Here is a 24,704-nt window from a genome sequence, read left to right as displayed (position 1 = left end):
TTCCAGTCAACTTTCCATGAATATGCTTTGGCACAGCACTCTGTGAACAGCCAGCTCTTTCAGCAGTGACCCTCTGTGGCTTACCCTCACTGTAGCGGGTCTTGATGATCGTCTTCTGGACAACTGTCCAGTCAGCAGACTTCCCCATGACTGCTGTTGGGATCACTGACCTAAACCCAGTATTTATACCCTGAGAATGGTCATTTAATAGAACTTCTAATAATTTGAGATACTGATTTTTTTTATTTTGATGAGCAGCAAGCTGTAATCATCAAAATGAAAACAAAAAAGTTTGGAAATATTTTACTTTATGTCTAATCTAGAATATATTTAAGTTTTACTTTTTGAATTAAATTACAAAAAAAAAAAAAAAAAAAAAAAAAACTTTTTCATGATATTCTCATTTATTGAGATGCACCTGAGATGCACCCATGCACGCCATTCCTCTGCAGTGTACGCCATGTTGTGTCACGGGAAATAGTCACCCCAGTTTGGCTTTCTACTTCTTCAGATAACTGCAGTGAACTTGCATGCCGATTTTCTTCAACCCTTCTCATCAGAAGATGCTCCTGTCGAGGTGTTAACTTCCGTGGACGACCTGGACGTCTCTTTGAGATGGTTGCTGTTACGAACTTTTAAAGGTCTAGGGTTAGAACATAAGATTTAGTTGTTGCACATTTCTGTACAATCATCGGAATCTGCCACACCATTATTTGACACATCTGTCTGTTTTTGTATTGTTCATTTCACACAAATCTGACCCTAAAAAACATGTGAAAACGAACGAACGTCATTTAACGTCAGTCAGACGGTGTCTTCTCATCTCAGCAGGCGGTTCTTGGCCAGAATAAACTGAATAATGTAAATTCTGCTGATAGTCGAAGGTCAGACCACACCATCTGACCAGGAACATTGTCAGATTTTCGTGCTGTTTTGAATGTTACTGAATTGTGATCTTAGCAAACAGTTTTGAAGATTGTCTTTCTCCATTCCAGTAGATTCCAGCTGTACTTGTTTACATACGTGTGAAACAACAGTTTGAGGGTGTTACAGAACTAAGATTGCCGTTGAGTCACCTGACTTTTCTTTAATGAACTTTCCAGTAAATCACCCAAATACAGGAGATGATTTGAGGGTGCGGCACTTTAATGTCAATGTTGTTGCATCCGTTTCCATCATTAATTATGTTCACCTCAACTGTATTTGTTTTTTTGCATCCAGAGAAATGAGTTGAAAAAAAGATAGAAATCATTTTTGTCATCTTCTGTCCACTTGACATTAATCACAATGAAAGAGACAGAGTTTCTTAAACAACATGACAGAATTTTCTGAATTAGTAAATAATATTTTGCACACAATTCTAAATGATGCTAGAAAAATCAGATGTTTATTAAAAATAAGCACTGCATTTTCTTACAAACTTGCACAAAGTATACAGGATAAAAAGCAAATGAACTGAGTAAAGTTCTCTTAAGTCAGGCTAAATAAAGTTCAGAGCTGCTTTTATTAAGAATATCAAACTCTGAAAATGTTCCACAGCTGCTTCATGAAAGCATAAATGATCCTGTAATTCATTTGTGATACTGATTTCCATAAGAGACGTCATACAAACAGAAGCTGTCACGTGTTTCCCTTTATAGAGTCAAATATCAAAGATACTCATTTACTGAGATACACTGTAAAGTCTGATATGTTAAAGAAAGGAGTGTCATCATCATCATCATCATAATCATAATCATCATCTCAGAATTTCTGGCTGCTGATGGGACTGAAAGTTTTGGACGTTTCCTCCGCCATGAACGCCTCGATCTCCTCCACGGTTCGAGGAACGCAGGTCAGCAGCTCCACACCGTCAGCCGTCACAGCGATATCATCCTCAATGCGCACCTGAAGATACACAAACACACATGATCGATATTCATGTGCATTAAAATAGTCTGAACAGTGTTTCTAATATCTGAATTCAAAGTGAAATATTAAAACTATACTGTATTATATATGTATATAATTCATCATATATGTAATTATGCATACATTATAGCATATAATATTATATATTGACAAATCATTGGCAAAATAACCTGCAAAAATGATATGGTGTTAAAGAAAGGACTAGTTATGGATTGATGTGAATCTACTGGAATATATGATTAGTTTGTAATAATTCTGACCCCGCCGAAGCCGCGGAAGCGATTCAGGACGTCGTTGTTGATGAAGCCGCACTGAGCCGGTGAGTTGAGCGCTTTATCCAGCAGGTGGTTGATGAAATAGATTCCCGGCTCCACCGTGAGGACCATGCGCTCCTGCACCACACGGCCCATCCGCAGACTCTTCAGCCCCGGCTCGTCCACGCGGTCGGTGCCCTGAAGAACAGAAACACAGAATCACTTTCACTGAATCTTTACCAACATCATACACGAACCTCAGTGAGGGGAAAAAAGAGACACTTTAATAAAGAGGAAAAAGTCTGACAGCACAAAGGAAATCTCTCCGTCTCTGATGAAACACTCAGAACTGACCTCTGGATATCCTCCCACATCGTGGACGTCGATGCCCAGCAGGTGACCCAGTCCGTGCGGCATGAACACGGAGCCCAGATGAACCTTCAGCATCTCCTCCACCTTCCCACGCAGGATCCCGATCCTAACCAGCTCCTCCAGGTGAACCCGGTCAGCCAGACGATGCATGTCCGTCCACTTCACACCTGACCGGTGACATCAGAGACATTTCTGAGCTTAGACCATCATTAGACTGCTAGTATTTGGTATGGAGACTCTCTGTGTTTGTACCTGGTTTGATGGCGGCCATCACGGCTCTGGAGGACTTCAGCACGGCTTCATAAATGGCTCTCTGGTCAGCGGTGAACTTGCCGTTGGCCGGGAAGGAGCAGGTGATGTCTGAGGAGTAGCAGTAATACTCTCCGCCCATGTCAAACAGACTGTCAGGAAACAATCAGACGGTTTTTATAGGAATCTTTCCCTGGACCAGATCTAAAAACACTTCTATGGCTTGGGTTTAGTTTTATGATTTGGTTTGGTGACATGAAATACTGACTGAGTATTCCTAGTTTATAATTATTAATATTTATTTGACATTTTACAATGAACAGTATCACCAAAAACCACAAAAGGCCTCTGGGCTTCAAGAAAAGCCATTTCCCCTTTTATATTGTTTATTATAGATTTCAACAAACCATTTAACATACAACTTACAATGTTGTTTTTCAGTGTACAGGATATTAATGCAATAAATGATATAGAAACAAAAAAATCTGAATTTCACTAAATAGGTATCATTTTAATTAATTTTTGTTTATGGATATAGAATTTTGATGCACATACTTTTAGAGACTTGTTTTGATTTTCAAAATAAACACTTCCTATGTCTGAAAACTAATTTAATGACATAAATATCATTTGAATGTAGTAAATCAGCTTCAACTTTGAAAATCATATCAAAGATGTGCTTGCAAAAGATGAAAAGTGTGTTTGTATTTCCTGTCCACCAGGGGTCAGTGTGCAACTGCTTAAAAAGAGATCATGAAGTCAGAACACTGAAGAGTAAATATTCAACACCTGCTTGAATCAACAAGACAGCTGACACAGAACATGATTTATTCAAATAGGTAAAAGAGGCTTATAAACTCACCACATGTCTCCATCCTGGATGGTTTTGTCATTGGGAGCTCCGGCGTGTCCGTAATGCAGGACGGAGGAGTTATTCCCACTGTTGGAGTTTTAACATGTTAACATGCAACCCAAAATAACTCAAATAATTGACCAGAATTGACCATATCATCCTCTACATTCTGATGAACATCATCTATCTTTTTATCTTTAACTGTTGAGGAAGTTCAGTCCCTCAGAGCTGTAGGTGGTCAGTGACAGATGCATTATTGGTAAATAATGGTCAATGCCACGTTCAAGAGCTGAACCGGACTTTAAAATTGTCCCATCAAGTTTTAAATTACACTTCACCCCCCAAAAAACAACAACTGTGTGACAAAACTTGAATTTTAAGTCATTATTCACTGAAAATCTTGTATCATAAATAATCGTGATGTGCCTGGTTTGAATATGCATGAAAAAGTGTTCATCACACACAATCATATGATTTCAAAAGACTTAATGCACGTCACATGCACTACAATGTTATAGTGCTTTTTCTACTTTTATAGGTTAACAAACATTTTTAGGTGAACTATGCATTCAACACTGAAACCGAAACATGTCTGAAGTTCATTTATCTGATGTTTGCTGTGATTCAACTTTTGCTTTAGCTGATTTAACTTCAAGACACATCTCTTGCTCTGGGTACAGAATGATATTGGACACTAAGATGCGCACACACACACACACACACACACACACACACACACACACACAGCAGCAATTTCCTGTGGTCTGTTATTGCACTGTAAGGTCTTGTGTTGTTTGTGTAACACTCAGTAAGAACATCAGTAATGACCACAACAGCCTCTGATCGCTGACCGGTTCTGATCTATTGTTTGTGTTGGTGGTGATTTACCTTCCGCAGATGCAGGTGTACGAGGTGTGACGCATCCCTCCGCGAGAGTAACAGTAGTGCTGGAACAGACTGAAACACACATTTCACATGAGCATCAGTGAATCTCAGTCATACTTCAGCACAAAAGCAAAAGAAAGAAAAGAAATTACAGAAAATGATGCATAATAATAGTTTTAATAATACTTTTTGCAGTGTAATGTCATTAACCCCAATTCTTATTTTAAATTCAATGAGAACATTTCAAAGAACTGAATCCAAAGCATCAGCCAAAAGCGTCACAGAAACCGCTTGCTTTCATTTCTCCACTGTGACCGGCACTAAAATTGTAAAATGCAACATGAAGAGCCTGAAAGAGCCTGTCAGTCGATATCAATTGAAAAAAGTGGCAGCCTCAGAAAACCTTGAGTGATAACTTCATATCTCCACATCAACAACACAGAGATGCACACTGATATGAAGTAAAGAGACGAGAGGTTTTCATCTGTTGTGCCATAAAACCCCACAGATGCACATTAAAGGATCAGAGACACTCAGACACCCTAGCAACCACATAGCAACACACTAACAACCACTCAGACACTCTAGCAACCACCTAACAAAAAATAAATTGGTAACACTTTAGAATAACTCACGCTATGAATCATTAGTTAAGCATTAGTAAATAGTTAGTTCATCATTTATAAAGCATTAATAGACATTAATAAGCAGTTTATAAATACACCTATAAATGCTTTGTTCTTGATTTATTAGCATATCTATAATGTGTTTAATAAATGTATTTTCATACTTTATTAATGATCAATTCAATTTACACTTTACAGAAATGTATTTTTTATATCAGATTGCAAAAGCTTAGTTTCATTTTACTGCACAGTTATGTTTTCTGGAGGAATACAGGGATTTTTACTTTCTGTGAAATTGCAGAGGTTTACTTTTAATTTTATATCAAGTTAACCATCGTAAAGTTTCATTTTTTTTCCTTGAAATAAATATTTCTATGTTCGGTATCCTTCAAATCTCCTTTATAAAAGCTTTACGAGGCATGAATAGTCCTCACTTTAGATGAGCTCACAACAATAGTTCACTGACAACTACTAAATGTTTTATAACTACCTGAATTAATCATGCATTACAGTAGGAATATGTATTAATAAAGCATTTATTAACACACTGAGTAACTATTACTATATGTCTAAATAATAATATGTATAAATGTACATTTAAATTGTTTATTAATCATTTACTTACACTTTATAAATGATCTTATGAACCACTGACAACTCCTAAATAATGTAATACTTAATTCAGAAATGATAAATTGATCATTAATAAAGTATGAAAATACAATTATTAAACACATTACAGATATGCTTAGAAATCAACAACAAAGCATTTACAGGTGTATTTATAAACTGCTTATTAATGTCTATTAATGCTTTATAAATGATGAATTGACTGTTTACTAATGCTTAACTAATGCTTTATAGTGTGCAGTTATTACAAAGTGTTACCAATAAATTTTAATTTTGGATCTCTTCATTTTAAATCAGGAAATATTTCAAAACAGATGAATTACAAAACACAATCAAAAATCACTAAATCACATAAGAAAATGATCCAAAACAAAAACACCAAAAGAATTGCCTGAACTTTGTCAAACCCTCTCAAACAGTTAAACAACATTTCTCCTTTTTGGTTTTAACCCTGGGTTAAGCAACATTTCACACTCAATTACAACTCTGAAAGGGTGTTCGCATATTTGCATATTTAAAAGCTTTAGTAACACTGACTGGACAAACACAACCACTGGTTTAACATCTGCTTGTCTTAAACAAAAATAAAAAAAATAAAATGGTCTCTTCATGACTTCATAGACTGAAACTTACAATGTTCATTAATATTCAATGTCAACAAAGCTCATTAATATTCAGTGACAACAATGCTCATTAATATTCAGTGTCAAAAGTGATGATTAATATTCAGTGACAACAATGCTCATTAATATTCAGTGTCAAAAGTGATAATTAATAATCAGTGTAAACAATGCTCATTAATATTCAGTGTCAACACAGCTAATCATTAATGTCAACAGTGATCATTAATGAGCATTGTTTACACTGAATACTACAATATTTAATGCAAACAATGCTAATTAATATTCGGTGTCAACAAAGCTCAATTTTCAGTATCAATAATGCTCATTAATATTCAGTATCAACAATACTCATTAATATTCAGTATCAACAATACTCATTAATATTCAGTAGCTTCAAACATTCTAGCGATACATTGTAGCGATACAAGTGGGCTTCATGACTCAAGGTTACAATGTTACTAACCCCTTTTTCAATTTTCATTTCGTAACGGAGTTAAAAGTTGTTCTAACTTTGGGTTAAACAAACGAACCTAAAGTTAAGTATATTGTATTATGCTAATAGAGGACACAGAAACTATGAACAAACAGGACGAATATTGCACATGAAGCCAGTTTTGGCCAGAACTGTTATTCTCTTGGGAAAGAGCAAATAACAATTGATGGAGCTGTAATTAATTTCAGAAATCACTCAGACAAAGAACGAAGGTTCGCAGCAGGCGTCAGATCGTGAAGGTCACGTGACTCTTAATTGGCTGATTTCAGATGATTCTTTCTGACGGTCATTAAAATTCCACTTGGTTTCTTTCCCATTATGAGGAGATGAAGTGATCAGGGAAACACTTCCTCCAGGGTTTGATCTGTGTGTGTTTAATATAGATTGTATGATCCAGTTATGCTAGATTAAATCACACGCTAACTGGAGATTTGATATGAAAAGTACTTTTAATTGAGGGATAATTGTAACCGGCATCCAGGAAACAACTTGACACACATTTCCCCCATTTAAGCTCTTTTCATATGGCAGAATATGTACTACTGTTCAGTAATACTGTAGGTCAGATTGCTCAAGAAGTTAATGCTGGTTCTGATAGAGAGGTGTCAGAATACACAATCCATCACAGTTTGTTGCGTATGGAGCTGCATAGACACAGACCAGACAGGGTGCCCATGCTGACCCCTGTCCACCGCCGAAAGAGCCAACAGTGGGCATGCGAGCATCAATCGTAACTGCTTCAATGTTTATATGGTCACAAATTATAACTAAATTATCATTTAGCTTTAATTTGCTAAATGCACCTATAAGGCATGAAAATATTACGATATTATAAACAGTTAACATCATGATTTTTCCGCACATTGTGAATTGTGAAAAGCGCTATACAAATAAATGTGACTTAACGTGCCGCAAAGTGATGATTAATATTCAGTGTCAACAATGCTTATTAATATTCAATGTCAAAAGTGATGATTAATTTTCAGTGTAAACAATGCTCATTAATAGTCAACAAAGCTAATTAATATTCAATGCTCAAAATGCTCATTAATATTCAGTGTCAACAATGCTCATTAATATTCAATGTCAAAAGTGATGATTAATATTCAGTGTAAACGATGCTCATTAATAAAGCTAATTAATATTCAATACTCAAAATGCTCAATAATATTCAGTCAACAATGCTCATTAATATTCAATGCCAACAATGTGCATTAATATTCAATGTCAATGTCAGTGATTATTAATGAGCATTGTTGACACTATACACATTTATATACAAATAAATTTGACATGCCGCAAAGTGATGATTAATATTCAGTGTAAACAATTAATATTCAATGCTCAAAATGCTCATAAATATTCAGTGTCAACAATGCTCATTAATTATATTTAATGCCAACAATACTTATTAATATTGTCAACAATGCTCATTAATATTCTGTCAACAATGTGCATTAATATTCAATGTCAACAGTGATTATTAATGAGCATTGTTGACACTATACAAATTCCTATACAAATAAATGTGACATGCCGCAAAGTGATGATTAATTTTCAGTGTAAACAATGCTCATTAATATTGTCAACAAAGCTAATTAATATTCAATGCTCAAAATGCGCATTAATATTCAGTGTCAACAATGCTCATTAATATTCAATGTCAAAAGTGATGATTAATATTCAGTGTAAACAATGCTCATTAATAGTCAACAAAGCTAATTAATATTCAATGCTCACAATGCTCATTAATATTCAGTGTCAACCATACTCATCAATATTCAATGCCAACAATACTCATTAATATTGTCAACAATGTGCATTAATATTCAATGTCAATGTCAGTTAATTTTCAATGTCACCTATAAGGCATGAAGATATTGATATTATAAACAGTGATTTTTCTGCACATTGTGAAAAGCACCAACAATGCTCATTAATATTCAATGTCAAAAGTGATGATTAATATTCAGTGTAATCAATGCTCATTAATATTCAATGTCAAGTGATGATTAATATTCATTGTAAACAATGCTCATTAATACTGTCAACAAAGCTAATTAATATCCAGTTTCAACAATTGTTATTAATATTCAATGTCAACAGTGATTATTAATGAGCATTGTTGACACTTAATATTAATTTTAATTGTCAATGTCACCTATAAGGCATGAAGAGATTAAGATATTAAAAAACAGTGACATCATGATTTTTCTGCATATTGTGAATTGTGAAGTGCTATACAAATAAATGTGACTTAATGTGCTGCAAAGTGATTAATATTCAGTGTCAACAATGCTTATTAATATTCAATGTCAAAAGTGATGATTAATTTTCAGTGTAAACAATGCTCATTAATAGTCAACAAAGCTAATTAATATTCAATGCTCAAAATGCTCATTAATATTCAGTGTCAACAATGCTCATTAATATTCAATGTCAAAAGTGATGATTAATATTCAGTGTAAACAATGCTCATTAATATTATCAACAAAGCTAATTAATATTCAGTTTCAACAATGCTCATTACTATTCAATGTCAACAGTGAATATTAATGAGCATTGTTGACACTTAATATTAATTTTCAATGTCAATGTCACTTATAAGGCATGAAGACATTATAAGATATTATAAATAGTGACACCATGATTTTTCTGCACATTGTGAATTGTGAAATTGTGAAGCGCTATACAAATAAATGTGACTTAACGTGCCGCAGACACCTGAAAACTCCTCTGGAATAACAAACCGATGCACAATATACTCTGAAACACATTGACACAGCAGCCACCATGTAAAGAAATAGTTCTCCAATAGTAACTCCAAACATCATCCTGTAATAGTAAAGCTGCATGTATACCGTCAGTGCTGCAGTATGAAACGGCGTCTCAGAATAGCTCACGTTCACCCAGAGGAAGAGCCGGTTAGAGTCTGAGTGGGCTGCTTGTGCTTTTTCTTTGAAATGCTTCCATTCCTCCGGCATCCCAGACTCCTCCTCTGCACAGGGATATCCCTCAGCGCTGGCATCGGTACGGCACGCCAGACTCAAACGCACTGATCTCGGTCCAACACGCCGGCCTGCCGCAGGGCTGAGGGACACGTCCAGCTTTCTCTGAACGAAAGTCTTACGAGAGACTGTCGAGACTCACGTGTGGGATAACCTTGACTGCTCTCCGACATTTACACACGCTAGTTTTAAAACCTAGCGAGCTGCGTTAACATCGTCTGCATTTAAAACTATTCAACATGATACTCTAACATGTATTAAAATGCATGCTACGCAACAATAGTTTTTGAATTTGACTGTCTATTTAGTAGGCATCTCTCTAGGGTTTGGAGAAGTGATATTCTTTCTCTTTAACGCACTGATTCCCAAACTTTTTTTGGGAATCCATGCTTTTTTTTTTCTCCTGAGATTTTAAGTTAGTATTTCAATAAATAAACCACACATTCACATGTTCCTGGTTCTCTGATGACGGTTAATGATCAAATGACATGCAGGTAAATTAATTACTTATTTGGTAAAATCAATTACTTTCATATAATAAAATGACCATTTTTAATGTGATATTTTTATGATTTTTAAATTTTAGTAAGTGTTTTAATTTGAATGTTATTTTAAATTTATATATTTGTGATTTAATTTTTTAGCTTTTTTTATAGTTTATATTTTAAAATAAATTTGACATTTTCATGATTTAATTAATTTTTAGTATTTTATTTTGATTGATTTTAAAATTATTTTAACTATATAATTATATTTTATAGTAAATGACTTTTTTATTGTTTTTATTTTCGAAATTACATTGACATTTTTAAGGTTTAATCAATTTTTAGTTAGTCTTTTATTTTAACTGCTTTTATTTTAACTTTACATATTTATGATTTAATAAATGTTTTAAATTTTTAATTTACAATGAAATTTTACATTTTTATTGTTTTTATTTTAAAATGATTTAAATTTCTACATTTTTTATTAACTTCATTTTTAGTTAGTTTTAGTTTGGTTGTTTTTATTTTATTATTTAATATTTTCATAATAAATTTAGTAAGTGTTTTTATAAATTTTATTATAAATTATTTATTTTAACTTTATATATACTTTATATAACTATTATATATACTTTATTTAACTTTATATTCTATTTTTAGTAAATAATTTTTTTAATGTTTTAATTTTAGTATTACTCATTTTAATTTTATATAATTAAGATTTAATTATTTTTTAGTAAGTCTAATTTTGATTGTTTTTGTTTTAAAATGATTTATTTTAACTGCACATATTTATATTTTTTAGTAAATGTTTTATTTTAAATGTTTTAATTTTAGAATTACTTATTTTAATTTTACATTTATTTTTATTTAAGCTCCATACATTTAATAATTTTATAATTTTTAGTATGTTTTTTTTTTTTTTGGTTTTATTTTCACTTTTCATATTTTTGATTTAACACATTTTTAGTAAGTATTTTTATAGATTTTATTTTTAAATTATTTTATTTTTAAAAATAATTTTGTAAAAATATATTTATGTAATGTTTTAATTTTAGAATTACTTATTTTAATTTTATATAATTAAGATTTAATTATTTTTTAGTAAGTCTAAATTTGATTGTTTTTATTTTAAAATGATTAATTTCAACTTCACATATTTATATTTTTAGTAAATGTTTTATTTTAAATGTTTTAATTTATTTTGATTTTACATTTTTAAGATTTAATTATTTTTTAGTAAGTTTATATATATATATATTTTAATATATTTTAAATTTTTACATTTTTTATTAAATTCATTTTTAGAAAGTTTTATACATTGATCATACACCCTAACAAACACCCTGCACTTCCGAACCCCGGTTTGGGAAACCCTTCTTTAGAGGAAAGTCGAAACACCGTGATAACAAGCACCATGAGGACTGATATCCCAGCATGCTCTGGTGTTTTGGGGCTGCGGTGCACCTGGAAGCTTGATTTATCACACAGACAGAGGCGCGTCGCATCACACAGTCTCACCATCTGTGTTTCCTCTTAAATGAACAATCACAGCAGCTTCCACACGCTGTTCTGTGAGCTCCTCAACATCAGGACGCTTTCTGACTTCAACTCCCATCCCGTCGTTCGTTCCGCAGGTTTATCTGTTCAAAGAGAGCTGCTCTAAACACACAACAGAAGTGGAGCTCAATCACAGGTGTGACGATGCATAATTCATCTGTAATGACTCCGTTTGCTGACCCAAAAATGAATATTGCATCCTCATTTTACACAAATGTACAATATCTAACGCTTTAGTGTCTATAAAAGTGACAATCCCATGATGCCTCACTGTCAGCGCCCACACCAAGGGCAAACGCTCGTCTTCATACTGACATCACACTAAGACGAACATGTGCTTAAAAATGAAACACAAACGCAGAAAACGCAACAGATGGTGGAGACGGATCAGGCTGGATAATCTAATCTCAGTTCAGTAAATCCTAATCAAATGCCGTGTTTGTGGCGGTTAGAGTGACATTTCCCATCGGTAACCCGGGACAGCTGTTTGTTATCGCCTGGATTTGCATTTTTAGGACAAGCCGTGCTGTCTTTCGCTCAAATTTCATCTGGATTTATCCGCGGTCAGTCTTATTTTCCGCCGAAGGGATTCGGAGCTAAACACAAATGTTTTTCACTGATTATGCAACTAAATCTCAGCAGGATAATTAAAGCAAAACAATGTTTCCGTGTCATGAACGCACCTGTCCGTCAAACACACCAGCCCGTCAAACTCGTGGAGAGAAATTAATACTTTTATTCATCAAGGACGTGTTAATTTGATCAAAAGTGACAGTAATGACATTTATAATGCTATAAAAAGATTTTATTTCAAATAAATGCTGTTCTTTTAAACTTTTTTTATTCATCAAAGAATCCTGAAAAATAAAACTGTATCAGTTTCCACAAAAATATGAACTGTTTTCAACATTGATAATAATCAGAAATGTTTCTTGATCATCAAATCATCATATTAGAATGATTTCTGAAGGATCATGTGACACTGAAGACTGGAGTAATGATGCTGAAAATTCAGCTTTGATCACAGAAATAAATTACATTTTAATATATATTCACATAGAAAACTTATTTAAATATAATATTAATATTTCACAATTTTTTTTTTTTCCACACAGTTTTACAGTTAATTATTTTAACTTTGCATATTTATATTTTTTAGTAAGCATTTTATCTTAAATGTTTTTATTTTAGAATTACTTATTTTAATTTTACATTTTTAAGATTACATTTTTTTATTGTTTTATTTTGATTGTTTTTATTTTAAAAAGATCTATTTTAACTTTACATATTTATGTTTTAATAAATGTTTTTATTTTAGAATTACTTATTTTAATTTTACATTTTTAAGATTTAATTCATTTTTAATGTTTTATTCTGATTGTTTTTATTTAACAACTATTTATTTTAACTTTACATATTTATGATTTAATATTTTTTTATTTACAATTAAACTTTACATTTATATGATTTAATACATTTTTAGTAAGTGTTTTTTATCGTTTTTAATTATTTAAATGTTAATTTTTTAATAAATGAATTACTCAAATACAAATTACTCAAAATGAAATAATTAAATAAATAATGAATTTATTATATTTTAATAAATTACTATAAAATAAGATATAACTAAAAAAATATAAATTATAAATAAATTATTAAAAATGTAATTATATTATATTATGCATTTATTTTATTTTGATTGTTTTTTTTTAAATTATGTATTTTAACTTTACATATTTATGTTAAATTAATATTCAGTGTTTTTAGTTTTTATTTTAAATTAAATTTTACATTTTCATGATTTAATTCATTTTTGGTAAGTGTTTTTTCAAAATCTGTACTGTATTTTTGATCAAATATATGCAGTCTTGAGAAGAGACTTCTTTACAAACAAGTGTAACATTTATAAGTGTAATCTGAACAAATCATCACCAAACCCAAATATTATATAAATTTAGTTCCCATCACATTAATAAAAACATTAACTACAAAAAAATATTATGAGATTAATTGTGACGATGGCTCAAAATAGATGTTAATGAAGTGCAAACAGTCAATAAATCTCTTTCAAATTCATTATCCGTTCTTTCTTCCCTCTCTTTCTCTGGGACGTTTCCTCTGAGAGGCGCAGTGGACGAACGCTGTAATTAGCGGCTCCGGGGCACGTCTTCGTTTCTGCTCACTTAAATCACCCTTAAATATGTGCTTTAAAGGCCATTTTAACAAGAAGTCTTTATGTTCACACAAACTGCAATTAAAGTAAATGAGGGATGAGTTTTAACGAGAGGTTAGTGAACACGCTGGTGCTAGAGTCTGAGATGAAACAGAGGATCGTGGAAGAATAAAGTGGAGTAACGATTGAAAACGGAGCAGAGGTGCCGTCTAAGAATAACCCGATGATACACACGGATTTACGGGATTCTGCAGTACATCCGACTTTAAAAGTCAACATGAAACACTTTTCACAAGCACTTTATGTAATTTCAGAGTTAAAAGCAAAGTAGGAATTGACTGGATAGTGAAACTGTAGTCTTACATTCCAGAATGAGTCAGGTGGTTAAAGGGGAGGGGCTTAAAAGTAGGAGGGGTTAGTGATGTCATTCGAAATGGAACGCCGTTCATCAAGCTCTTTTCTGTTGTAAATTTAAAATTGTTTACTTTGAACATTTCTTGCTTTTTGCTACATCGAAACCGATAGATCGCAAATTTATAAAATGACACTATTTGGCAACACTTTTCACATAGAGGTATCATCACAATCACAATTTAATCATTATCCTGGAGATTAAATTACATAAAAGTCCCATTTTACATCAATTCCCAATAACTAAAACTAAAACTATTAAAAAAAAAATAAATAAAAATATTGATATTCATTATTATTTTTGGTAACTGAAATATTAGGCTGAAATAAAATTGATTGTTTTTATTTTAACATTATTTTAACTTTTCATATTTATGATTTAATACATTTTTAGTAAGCGTTTTTATAGATTTTATTTTAAAAATATTTATTTTAACTTTACATAATTATAATAATTATTTTTTAAAATGTTTTAATTTTAGAATTACTTATTTTAATTTTATATTTTTAAGATTTAATTATTTTTTAGTAAGTTTAATTTTGTTTATTTTTATTTTAAAGAGATTTATTTTAACTTTACATAATTATATTTTGTCATTTTTTTAATGTTTTAATTTTAAAATTACTTATTACTTATTTTAATTTTACATTTTTAAGATTTAGTATCTTTTAGTTAGTTTTTTATTGTTTTTTTTTAATTATTCCAATTTTTACATGTTTTATTAAATTCATTTTTAGAAAGTGTTCTACATATGTTATTGTTTTACATAACATAAATAACAAATATAAATATTAGAATAAAAAAAGATAAACAAATGTAAACAAGAAATGCTTTGGCAAATAATGGAAAAGTACTAAAATTTCGGTAACATTTTACAATTATGTTCCATAAGTTAAGGCATTAACTAATTTACTGTATTTATTAATCGTTATGTTATTTAATAAACATACAACTGTTCATTGTTAGTTCATGTTCAGGTCCACTAAATAATATTAACAGATACAACTTTTGATTTTAATAATGTATTAGTAAATGTTGAAATTTTATCTTCATATTATTATCCAATTATTTTTGTTGTCTTTAACTCATATTTTCTATATTTGAGAAGGTAGAAATAGGTTTGCACATAATTTTAACAATATCATGACAAACTAATGTTATGTTGTATAATTTAAAGCCCGTGTATGAGTGTGTGTGTGTGTCCTGAAATCACTCTAGTTCTGTCTCTGCAGTGCTTCAGCTGAGGCTTTTAGAAGGACCGAAAATCAAGCGAATCTCTGTTTCTCTCCCCTGTTGACGCTCACAGAGACACGGAGGGCCCGAGCTTCACCTGCAGGCATCATTAATGGCTGAATCCCTGATCGATGATCACACACACACACACACACACACGGAGCTGGAAAGCTCTCAGTGAAATGAGAATCTCAGAAGCCGCATTTGCCTGAAGCCCCAGTAAACATGATCACAGGAGGCAGGTCATCTCTAACGCTGATCACAGCGACGCTCCACAGCAATACTAACACTTCTTTTTCATTATTTGCTATTATTGTTCTAACCTTAATTAAATCAGCATTAACCTACATTAAAGGACGGTGTTAAATATTGGCAAGATTGTAGAAAGTTCATACCAGCCTAAAACATTGACAAACAAATAGTTGGTTACTGGACCAATATGAACCAATAATCCATGCGGTCTAGCAGAAAAATGAAAGATTATAGGGCTTTTCACACTTAAAACGGTTAACCCTGGGTCATACTTAACCCATAACAACATCTGCAAAGTTACGACGCTCAAAGTTCAATGCTAAGGGAGATATTTTCTTTTACAGAAATCGCTTTTTAAGGACTACAACAAACGGCTGGTAGGGACTACAACGAGCTTCTTCCTGTGAAAATGTAAAATTTACATAAACCCCGCCCCCGAGAACACATAACAAAGGGGGTGTGGCCATGTTGGGCTGCTTTAGAGAAGAGGAAGAGTTGTTGTAGGAGAGTGTTGTTGTCATGCCGTCATTTTACACCGGACTGCTTCACAAACGAGGGTCAATTTAACAAAAAAAGATTAACATGACGACACATGCTAGTCGATGAGTTGAATCAACTCCACAGCAACTACATAAATTTAAAAGTTGTAACTTCTTCCTGAGTCTCTCCATCAGTGTCGACTCCGGTTTGAACAATGTAAGGCTGAACACCGTCGTCATTTTGGCTGCGTGAGATTCTCCAGCTTTGTTGTTGTTGAGCGACCGAAGCGCGAGCTGTTAAAGCTCCGCCCTCTTCTGGAAAGGGGGCCGGGAGCAGCAGCTCATTTGCATTTAAAGGGACACACACAAAAACGGCATGTTTTTGCTCAAACCCAAATAGGGGCAAATTTGACAAGCTATAATAAATGATCTGTGGGGTATTTTGTGCTGAAACTTCACAGACACATTCTGGGGACACCAGAGACTTGAGAAACGCAACTGCAGAGTTTACAAACTAAAACGGGGTCTACAGCTTTTTCGAAAGTGTCTGTTTTCGAGGATCGACAGCCGTAACTGTAGCAAAAGTTATGCATTTTAAAACAAAAACGACTAGTGTAAACAGGGCCTAATCGTGGGCTTCACGTCACCTTAGATTTCTGGTTTGTTATCTTGATGATTTTGAAACTCTGACTCGAACACCACAGCTTGACATGGCCTCAGTTCAAAGATGTCTGGGCTTTTTTGAAGGCCCTCCGGCCCATATTGTCTCCGACGGCCTGTATTGATTAAAGGCTCGTGAAAAAGCCTTGTTTTTCCTGGAGAGCAGCAGCTCTGTATGACATCGTACCCACATCCAGCTTCCGAAAAGGAGGAGCGCTTTGTAATCAGTTTTGGGAATCAACACACTTTCTGAGATGTCGTCTCAGATCATGTTGTGGTCGATACTTCCTGGCAGCCAAAATTTCGGAGCACTTTATTCAGTTACATAAAAGTGAAACTCATGCATAAGCAATCCTATTATAAAACTTATATAATAAATCTAATTATAAAACGGCTGGATGCAATTGGAGGGGCATCTCTCAGCGAGCAGAGTTTTATCTGTAGCTCACTGCATGAAGGACAGAAATGAAGTGGGAGGGAATCTCATGTGGGGACAGATTTCTCTCTCTCTTCACGCTTGTACGTCTTTCATCAGAAAAAAAAAAAACAGTTGCAAACGAATGCAGCATGCACTCAGTTTCAGAGAGGAATAGATTTGAGGCTGGGAAGTCTCACATCAACTGAGTATTTTTAGAAGCATTTGAGGTGAGAATGAATTTACTTGAATGCAAAGGGAATTTTGTCACTCAAACTATGCGATGGGGTTCTGGAGGGTCTTAAAGTCAATCAGAAATCAAAATTTAATTTCATAAAACATGTTTCTGGTCTAAATGTGAACGATTCATCAGTGCACATTATTCTATATAAGTAAAAGTCTGTTAATGCAATTAATTAATAATTAATTATTAAATACATATATTATTTAGAAATAAATAAACTCACCAAGGTTGCACATGCTATTAGTTAAAGGTTAATTTAATCTATTTTCTTTTAGACGGCTGTTGTAGGTAATGCAGCCTTTTTTAAATCTAGTCAATAGCGTAGTAATTTAATGCTAAATATAATAAATGTAACGGCAATAATAGCAAATGAAGACTGATTTGAAAAAGAACCATTACCTGTGGGAAACATGGCGACGTTCTTGATGGTGAACTTGACCTTCTCCACATCATTCTGAAATGTAAAGTACGCTTTTCACCCTCCAATCAATTAAATTCAGTCCCGTTTCACTCATTTTCAAATGACTCTAATTAAGAGGGTAATATATAACTGAGGTACAGAAGGGAGTGATACTGAAACATTAAGCCATCTCAAACCTTCACAGCAAAACATCAGTGATACTAAAAGTACAGAGAGGATTCTGGGTAAAGCAATTTTGTATATTCCACAGTTTCATCTAACCCAGAAAGTTTAATATCTTACAATGAAAACTGTCTGCAATCGCAGACTCATATCAAAGCACATCAGGGCATAACGCTTCCTAAAATTCACACATTTCCACATTACGCCAAGCTTAAACTTAAAAAGTTTTGAGATAAAAAATTCAGCTCGTTCTGTGTGTGATTCCATCAGGGACACAGACATGAAAATATTCAAACTCTAAGAGGAAACTGACTCTGTATCAAGTAGGAAATACGCTGAGGATCATCTTGTAACCGTGCATTGTAAAATAGTGCAAATACTGAGTGAAAAATTGCATTTTTAATTTTTTTTTTTTACTGGCTAACACTTTACAATAAGGTCTCATTAGTTAAAGTTATACATTAACTAAAATTAACCAACAATGAGCAACACATTTGTTACACTGTTTCTTCAACTTTGTTAATGTTAGTTATTTAAAAATACAGCTGTTAATTCTTGTTCCATTAAATAAGGTTAACAAGTTTTTAATAAAGCAAATTATAAATGAAATTAAAATTAACATAGATTAATACATTTTAGAACTGTTTATCATTGTTAGTTTAAGGACTACAACAAACAGCTGGTAGGGACTACAACGAGCTACAACGAGCGACTGCTTCACAAACGAGGGTCAATTCAATGCTGGATTTGCACAAAAGATTAACATGACGGCACATGCTAGTCAATGAGTTGGTTCTTAAAGGTTAGTGTCTAGGTCATGTTAACTAATAACTAACAAATGGAATCTTATTAAGTGTTTTCTTATACTGCCTTCACTCTTAGAAGGTTCTATATAGAACCTTAAAGGGTTCCGTCAGGCGCTTCATATGTAGAACCTTAAAGGGTTCCGTCAGGTGCTTCAAACGTAGAACCTTAAAGGGTTCCGTCAGGTGCTTCACATGTAGAACCTTAAAGGGTTCCGTCAGGCGCTTCATATGTAGAACCTTAAAGGGTTCCGTCAGGCGCTTCATATGTAGAACCATAAAGGGTTCCGTCAGGTGCTTCAAACGTAGAACCTTAAAGGGTTCCGTCAGGCGCTTCACATGTAGAACCTTAAAGGGTTCCGTCAGGCGCTTCATATGTAGAACCTTAAAGGGTTCCGTCAGGCGCTTCATATGTAGAACCTTAAAGGGTTCCGTCAGGCGCTTCATATGTAGAACCATAAAGGGTTCCGTCAGGTGCTTCAAACGTAGAACCTTAAAGGGTTCCGTCAGGCGCTTCACATGTAGAACCTTAAAGGGTTCCTTCAGGCGCTTCATATGTAGAACCTTAAAGGGTTCCGTCAGGCGCTTCACATGTAGAACCTTAAAGGGTTCCGTCAGGCGCTTCATATGTAGAACCTTAAAGGGTTCCGTCAGACGCTTCAAACGTAGAACCATAAAGGGTCCCGTCAGGTGCTTCAAACGTAGAACCTTAAAGGGTTCCGTCAGGCGCTTCACATGTAGAACCTTAAAGGGTTCCATCAGGTGCTTCATATGTAGAACCTTAAAGGGTTCCGTCAGGCGCTTCATATGTAGAACCTTAAAGGGTTCCGTCAGGCGCTTCATATGTAGAACCATAAAGGGTTCTGTCAGGTGCTTCAAATGTAGAACCTTAAAGGGTTCCGTCAGGCGCTTCAAATGTAGAACCTTAAAGGGTTCCGTCAGGCGCTTCAAATGTAGAACCTTAAAGGGTTCCGTCAGGCGCTTCAAATGTAGAACCTTAAAGGGTTCCGTCAGGCGCTTCATATATAGAACCTTTAATGTTTCGTCAGGCACTTCATATGTAGAACCTTAAAGGGTTCCGTCAGGCGCTTCAAATGTAGAACCTTAAAGGGTTCCGTCAGGCGCTTCAAATGTAGAACCTTAAAGGGTTCCGTCAGGCGCTTCATATATAGAACCTTTAAAGTTTCGTCAGGCGTTTCATATGTAGAACCTTTTAGGGGTTCCATCATGAGATCATTTTATGGATTTAGTTTTTATTAATTGTTTTTCTTTTTTATTAATTCTTTTTTATTCAGCTCGTAAACATACTTTATCACCAGAAAATCTGAAATAACCTATTAAACATGAAAGTATTATGCAATCATTTAAGGCATTTCTCCTTATATAGAACCTTTTTGGTTCTATATAAGGAAATTAAAATTGAGACAAGTAGTATAGAACCCCATTGAAACTTTTTCTAAGATTGGCCTAAAAGAACGCAGCAGAATAACTTTTGGGACAGCCGTGTCATGAGAGTGCCTTTATATATATAAATTCACAGGGCAAAAAAAGACAGAAGTCATCGTTTGCGCAGCTCTATTTTCCCATCACCCTCTTATATCATAAGCCCTATATACAGCACTGGCACGTTATCTCCTTTCTGTGATGCAGCATATATCAGGCGCTTTGAAGTCACAGCCAGTGGCCATCGCAAGAGAGTCGTAATGAAATCTTCAAACTGCTGCTAATTGCAGCTGTATCTGGAGTCTTTGCGAGGGCTGGAGAGAAACGAGGGAAATGAAGGCGAGAGAGAGAAAGAGAGAGAGAGTTACAGAACAATGAGCACCACATAAATGCCAAGCACCAAAGGGACATCAGGGACAAACGCCACCGCAGCGAGAAAAAAACAGAACATAAACAACAGCAAACTTCATCTCTAGCATATTTATAACGCAAACCCACACATCTGTGTGTGATTATTCTTTCTCAGATTTAATTAAATCAATTAAGAGTTACGGTCGTATTGATACACGAGGGGCGGCCAGTCTTGAATAATGTGCGTTATTAATTCAGACAATAAGGTCAAGCCTTCACATTTAATAAAAGCAAACTAGGAGAATTCACTCAGAGAGGAGCAGGGAATTGTGGGATAGATTTCAGCAGCGTCTTTCATCCCATATTCTCAGTTCCCCTGTCACCTGTGCTGCCTATTTATAACTTGTAACCATAACAACAGCTGTATTGCTTTACAAATATAAAGTCAGGGAGCAGGATGCTTTGCCTTGGAATAATATTTACAACATCTTCATCTGGATCTTAAAGGCAGAAATCATTAGATGAACAGAAGAAGATCAAAATAAATCAGAAGAATGTGTGACACTTTCAATTCGTTTAGAGAACTCCCATGAAATTAAACCAAAAGAGAAGTGAAACCTTCAGAGCTGCTGAGACAAGAACGATAAAAAGACAGATGAAGTGCCTGACAACATCAAGACGCATTAGAACCGGATCACATGAGAAGAAACCTTGTCACAAGACACTTAAAACACAGAATTATGACTGAACACATCTGCAATCGCATAAAAAATGATTCATAATAGAATTTGGTTATATTCCATCATAAATGCATTAAACTGACTGTAATAACCTAAAAAACATGCATATCTTTAATTTAACATATGCACTAACTAATGTTACCATAATATACCTGTTATGGAAATATATCAATTTACACGTATGAACTATCAAAAATGAATGAAGATTTGTAACTGTATTTGCATGTGAAGACAAGGATCAAATTCAGTCCCAAACTGTAAATGCGTTAAATGTTCAATTAATGACAATTTGGATAGGTGTAAAATAATAATTATAAATTGATAAAAATAAATAAATAAATAAATAAATAAAATAAAATAAAAAATGTATTACACGCACACACACATAAAATGTTATAAATATGGTCGTTCATAAACCATTCACAAACAAGTAACAAAAACTCAAGTTTCTCTATTTCTCAAATTATTAATAATATTAATAACTAATAATAATAATTATAATTATTATTAGTATCATATATATGTTTTTTCACTAATCATTCCAGATTTTCTTTCTATTTTGTTTCCTTTCTTTTGAAGACCTTAAAGGGATAGTTCACCTAAAAATTATAATAGGTTGTTTGCACATGACGTCATTGCTGTGGCACGAAATGCGGCTGGAGGGCAGGAAGTGATTTTTCTATATAGGAATCACTATCAAAAACTCAAAATTCCTATGTTTTGCATTGTTTATGGTTGCTCAAATCGATAAAACCGAGAAACCACAAGGAGCTTTTATCGTTTACGTAACTTTTAATTTTAAAAGTTGTCGTCTTCAACAGCGTTTTGTGTCTGCTGATACTGAAATTAATATGGATACCTGCTTACCTTTTTTTGCTTTTGACTTGTTAAATATTCGCATTCTTCATGGTATCATTTGCAGGGAAGAGAAGCTATTTTATCCCACTGCATGATCATTTGTTTTTAACTTTTGAGTCAACTATCCGTTTAATGTGAAGATAATGATTATAATAATTAAAAAGATAATAGTTAACAAAATTCCAAACTCTCTAGTTTCTCTCAAAGAGACAGTGAGGTCATCTGTTCTTCCTTAACAAAGAGTTACAAACAGGAAGGATCGAACTCATCGAGGGCCAAGTGAAGGAAATAGAGTGAGAAGAATCTACTTTGCTTGTGCAGCGGCAGGTAATGAAAAGAGTGAGCATGAAAGTGGACCGCTGTCATACGGAGCGCTGCCTCGACCCGCCACGGCTAACAAGCGTTTAGCTGACAATGGGTTAAAGCCAAAGGTTTGACGTCTCTCAACTTCCTCGGCTCACAGATACTTTAGTTGGACCTAATTGCTCTCTGAGGGACCAATCCTGCGGTCAGACCCGGCTGAACACGGCACAGTGCATGCTGGGTAACCTTCACCTTTCCAAAACACAGATCCATACCAGCAATATTCACAGTTTTGGACTAAATAATACGAGCGCTCCATGATCACAGCAGCTGAGCTCACTCTTAATCCTGTTATTTTCCAGAAGAGATGAAAAACGATGTCTCAAGTCCCACGACACAAATTAAATCTCATAATCCTAAATATTTCAAACACCCTGGATTAAAGGGAGATGAAGAACTACAAAACATGTCAAACCAAATGAAAATCGCATTTAAAATATGGCAAAACGAAAGTAGATTTTTACATTTTCTGCAAGTGAGGGATGCTTGACCATGTTAGATCGGATCTCCAGGCTTTTTACAAGATCCCATCTGAAGAAATCCGTTTTGTCTGGCATTCAAAGCCACAAGTCTAACAGTAAGTCTTGTCTGATACCCAAAATCAACAAAACTGTATTAACTAAAAGTGTTTTATCAACCTGAGAGGTTGACAACCAAGGAAGAGCAGAAATCAGGAGACGAAGTGATGATAAAAAAAAATTAGCAAGGTTTATTAAATAATCTTCATCTAAACTTCATCCCTACTTCGTCTGGACTTCATATAACCAGTACAAATCCAACAAGTGTTATTATATCAAAGCAAAAGAAAATTACTGCTTTACAATAGGCTTGCTGCGATAATCTGTGTTAACAGTGTTCAGCCGCAACACTGGTTACATCACTTGCCCACCGCGGCACTGCCCCCACCGCGTTTTGATTTTTTTATAGTAATAAAAATCATTTAGTTCAGTTAGAGAACAGACACCACAATTAGAAACTGAACAGCATGAGCTGAACAAGAGTTGCAGCAGGAGTCAGATATCATTTATCATGAGAGTGAGGAGTTTACTGACAAGATGATGGCGGAAAATTCGCTTTCAAAGCTAAAAGTGGCGATAATTCGAAAGCGAAAGTAAAACGCGCACTGCTGCATGGGCATTCATAACAGTGCGTAGCCACTGGCGTGGAGCAAAGCGAGCATTTGAGTTTCCATAGGAATTAATTGAAAACGCTGCTCTGCGCCAGTTGACTTGCACCATAAGCGATTTAAAAGCCAGGTGGAAAAAGAAGGAAAAACTCCAACTCCCCCCACCCCGGTGATACCAGTATTACCAGTGTTGACACATGTCGATTAACCGGTGGGGAAATTTCCTCACCATCACATCCCTACTTCACAACGTATTTCTGTGACATTAAAAACCATGAAATGGTTTTTTATCCCTTACTCATGAAGACAAATATCCCTTGAAACCAAACAAACATAAGATTAAACAACAATAATAAAAAATAACTAAAATGAATGTTCATTATTTTCCTCATATTCTCCATTGTTGCAGCTCCTGTCTTCCCAGTCTGTCAGTAACGCTCTGTCTCTATGAAGCCCCTCCTTCTGAAAAGCACAATGTGCTCTGATTGGTCGGCTGGAGCAGTGTGTTGTGATTGGTCAAGCGCTTCGAGTGTGTTTGGGAAATGTGTTTGAGCCGAACAAGAGTCGCAGCACACATCAGCAGCAGGAGTCAAGAGTGAGGAGCTGACTGACAAGACAAT

General features: G+C 34.1%; 1 protein-coding gene across 4 annotated transcripts in view; it reads right to left on the bottom strand.

The window, feature by feature from the left end:
• The window catches only part of LOC127500105 (xaa-Pro dipeptidase), a 294,666-nt gene that overhangs the window by 7,520 nt on the left and 262,442 nt on the right, over positions 1–24,704 (bottom strand). For 3 of the 4 annotated variants that reach the window (XM_051871030.1, XM_051871028.1, XM_051871031.1), the window contains exons 11-15: positions 4,528–4,596; positions 3,649–3,726; positions 2,790–2,938; positions 2,520–2,704; positions 2,172–2,363 (exon numbers count right to left, since the gene is read on the bottom strand). In XM_051871030.1, coding sequence (XP_051726990.1) covers positions 2,172–2,363; positions 2,520–2,704; positions 2,790–2,938; positions 3,649–3,726; positions 4,528–4,596 — 673 coding nt within the window. Of the gene's footprint in view, positions 1–1,365; positions 1,888–2,171; positions 2,364–2,519; positions 2,705–2,789; positions 2,939–3,648; positions 3,727–4,527; positions 4,597–24,704 lie in introns of those variants that run through there. The other variant, XM_051871029.1, reaches the window with a different exon arrangement.

This window comes from Ctenopharyngodon idella, chromosome 18 (assembly GCF_019924925.1).
Source record: "Ctenopharyngodon idella isolate HZGC_01 chromosome 18, HZGC01, whole genome shotgun sequence".
In the NCBI taxonomy this organism is placed as follows: Eukaryota; Metazoa; Chordata; class Actinopteri; order Cypriniformes; family Xenocyprididae; genus Ctenopharyngodon; species Ctenopharyngodon idella.
Note: the sequence above shows the minus strand (reverse complement) of the source record. Positions and strands in the feature narration are given on the sequence as shown.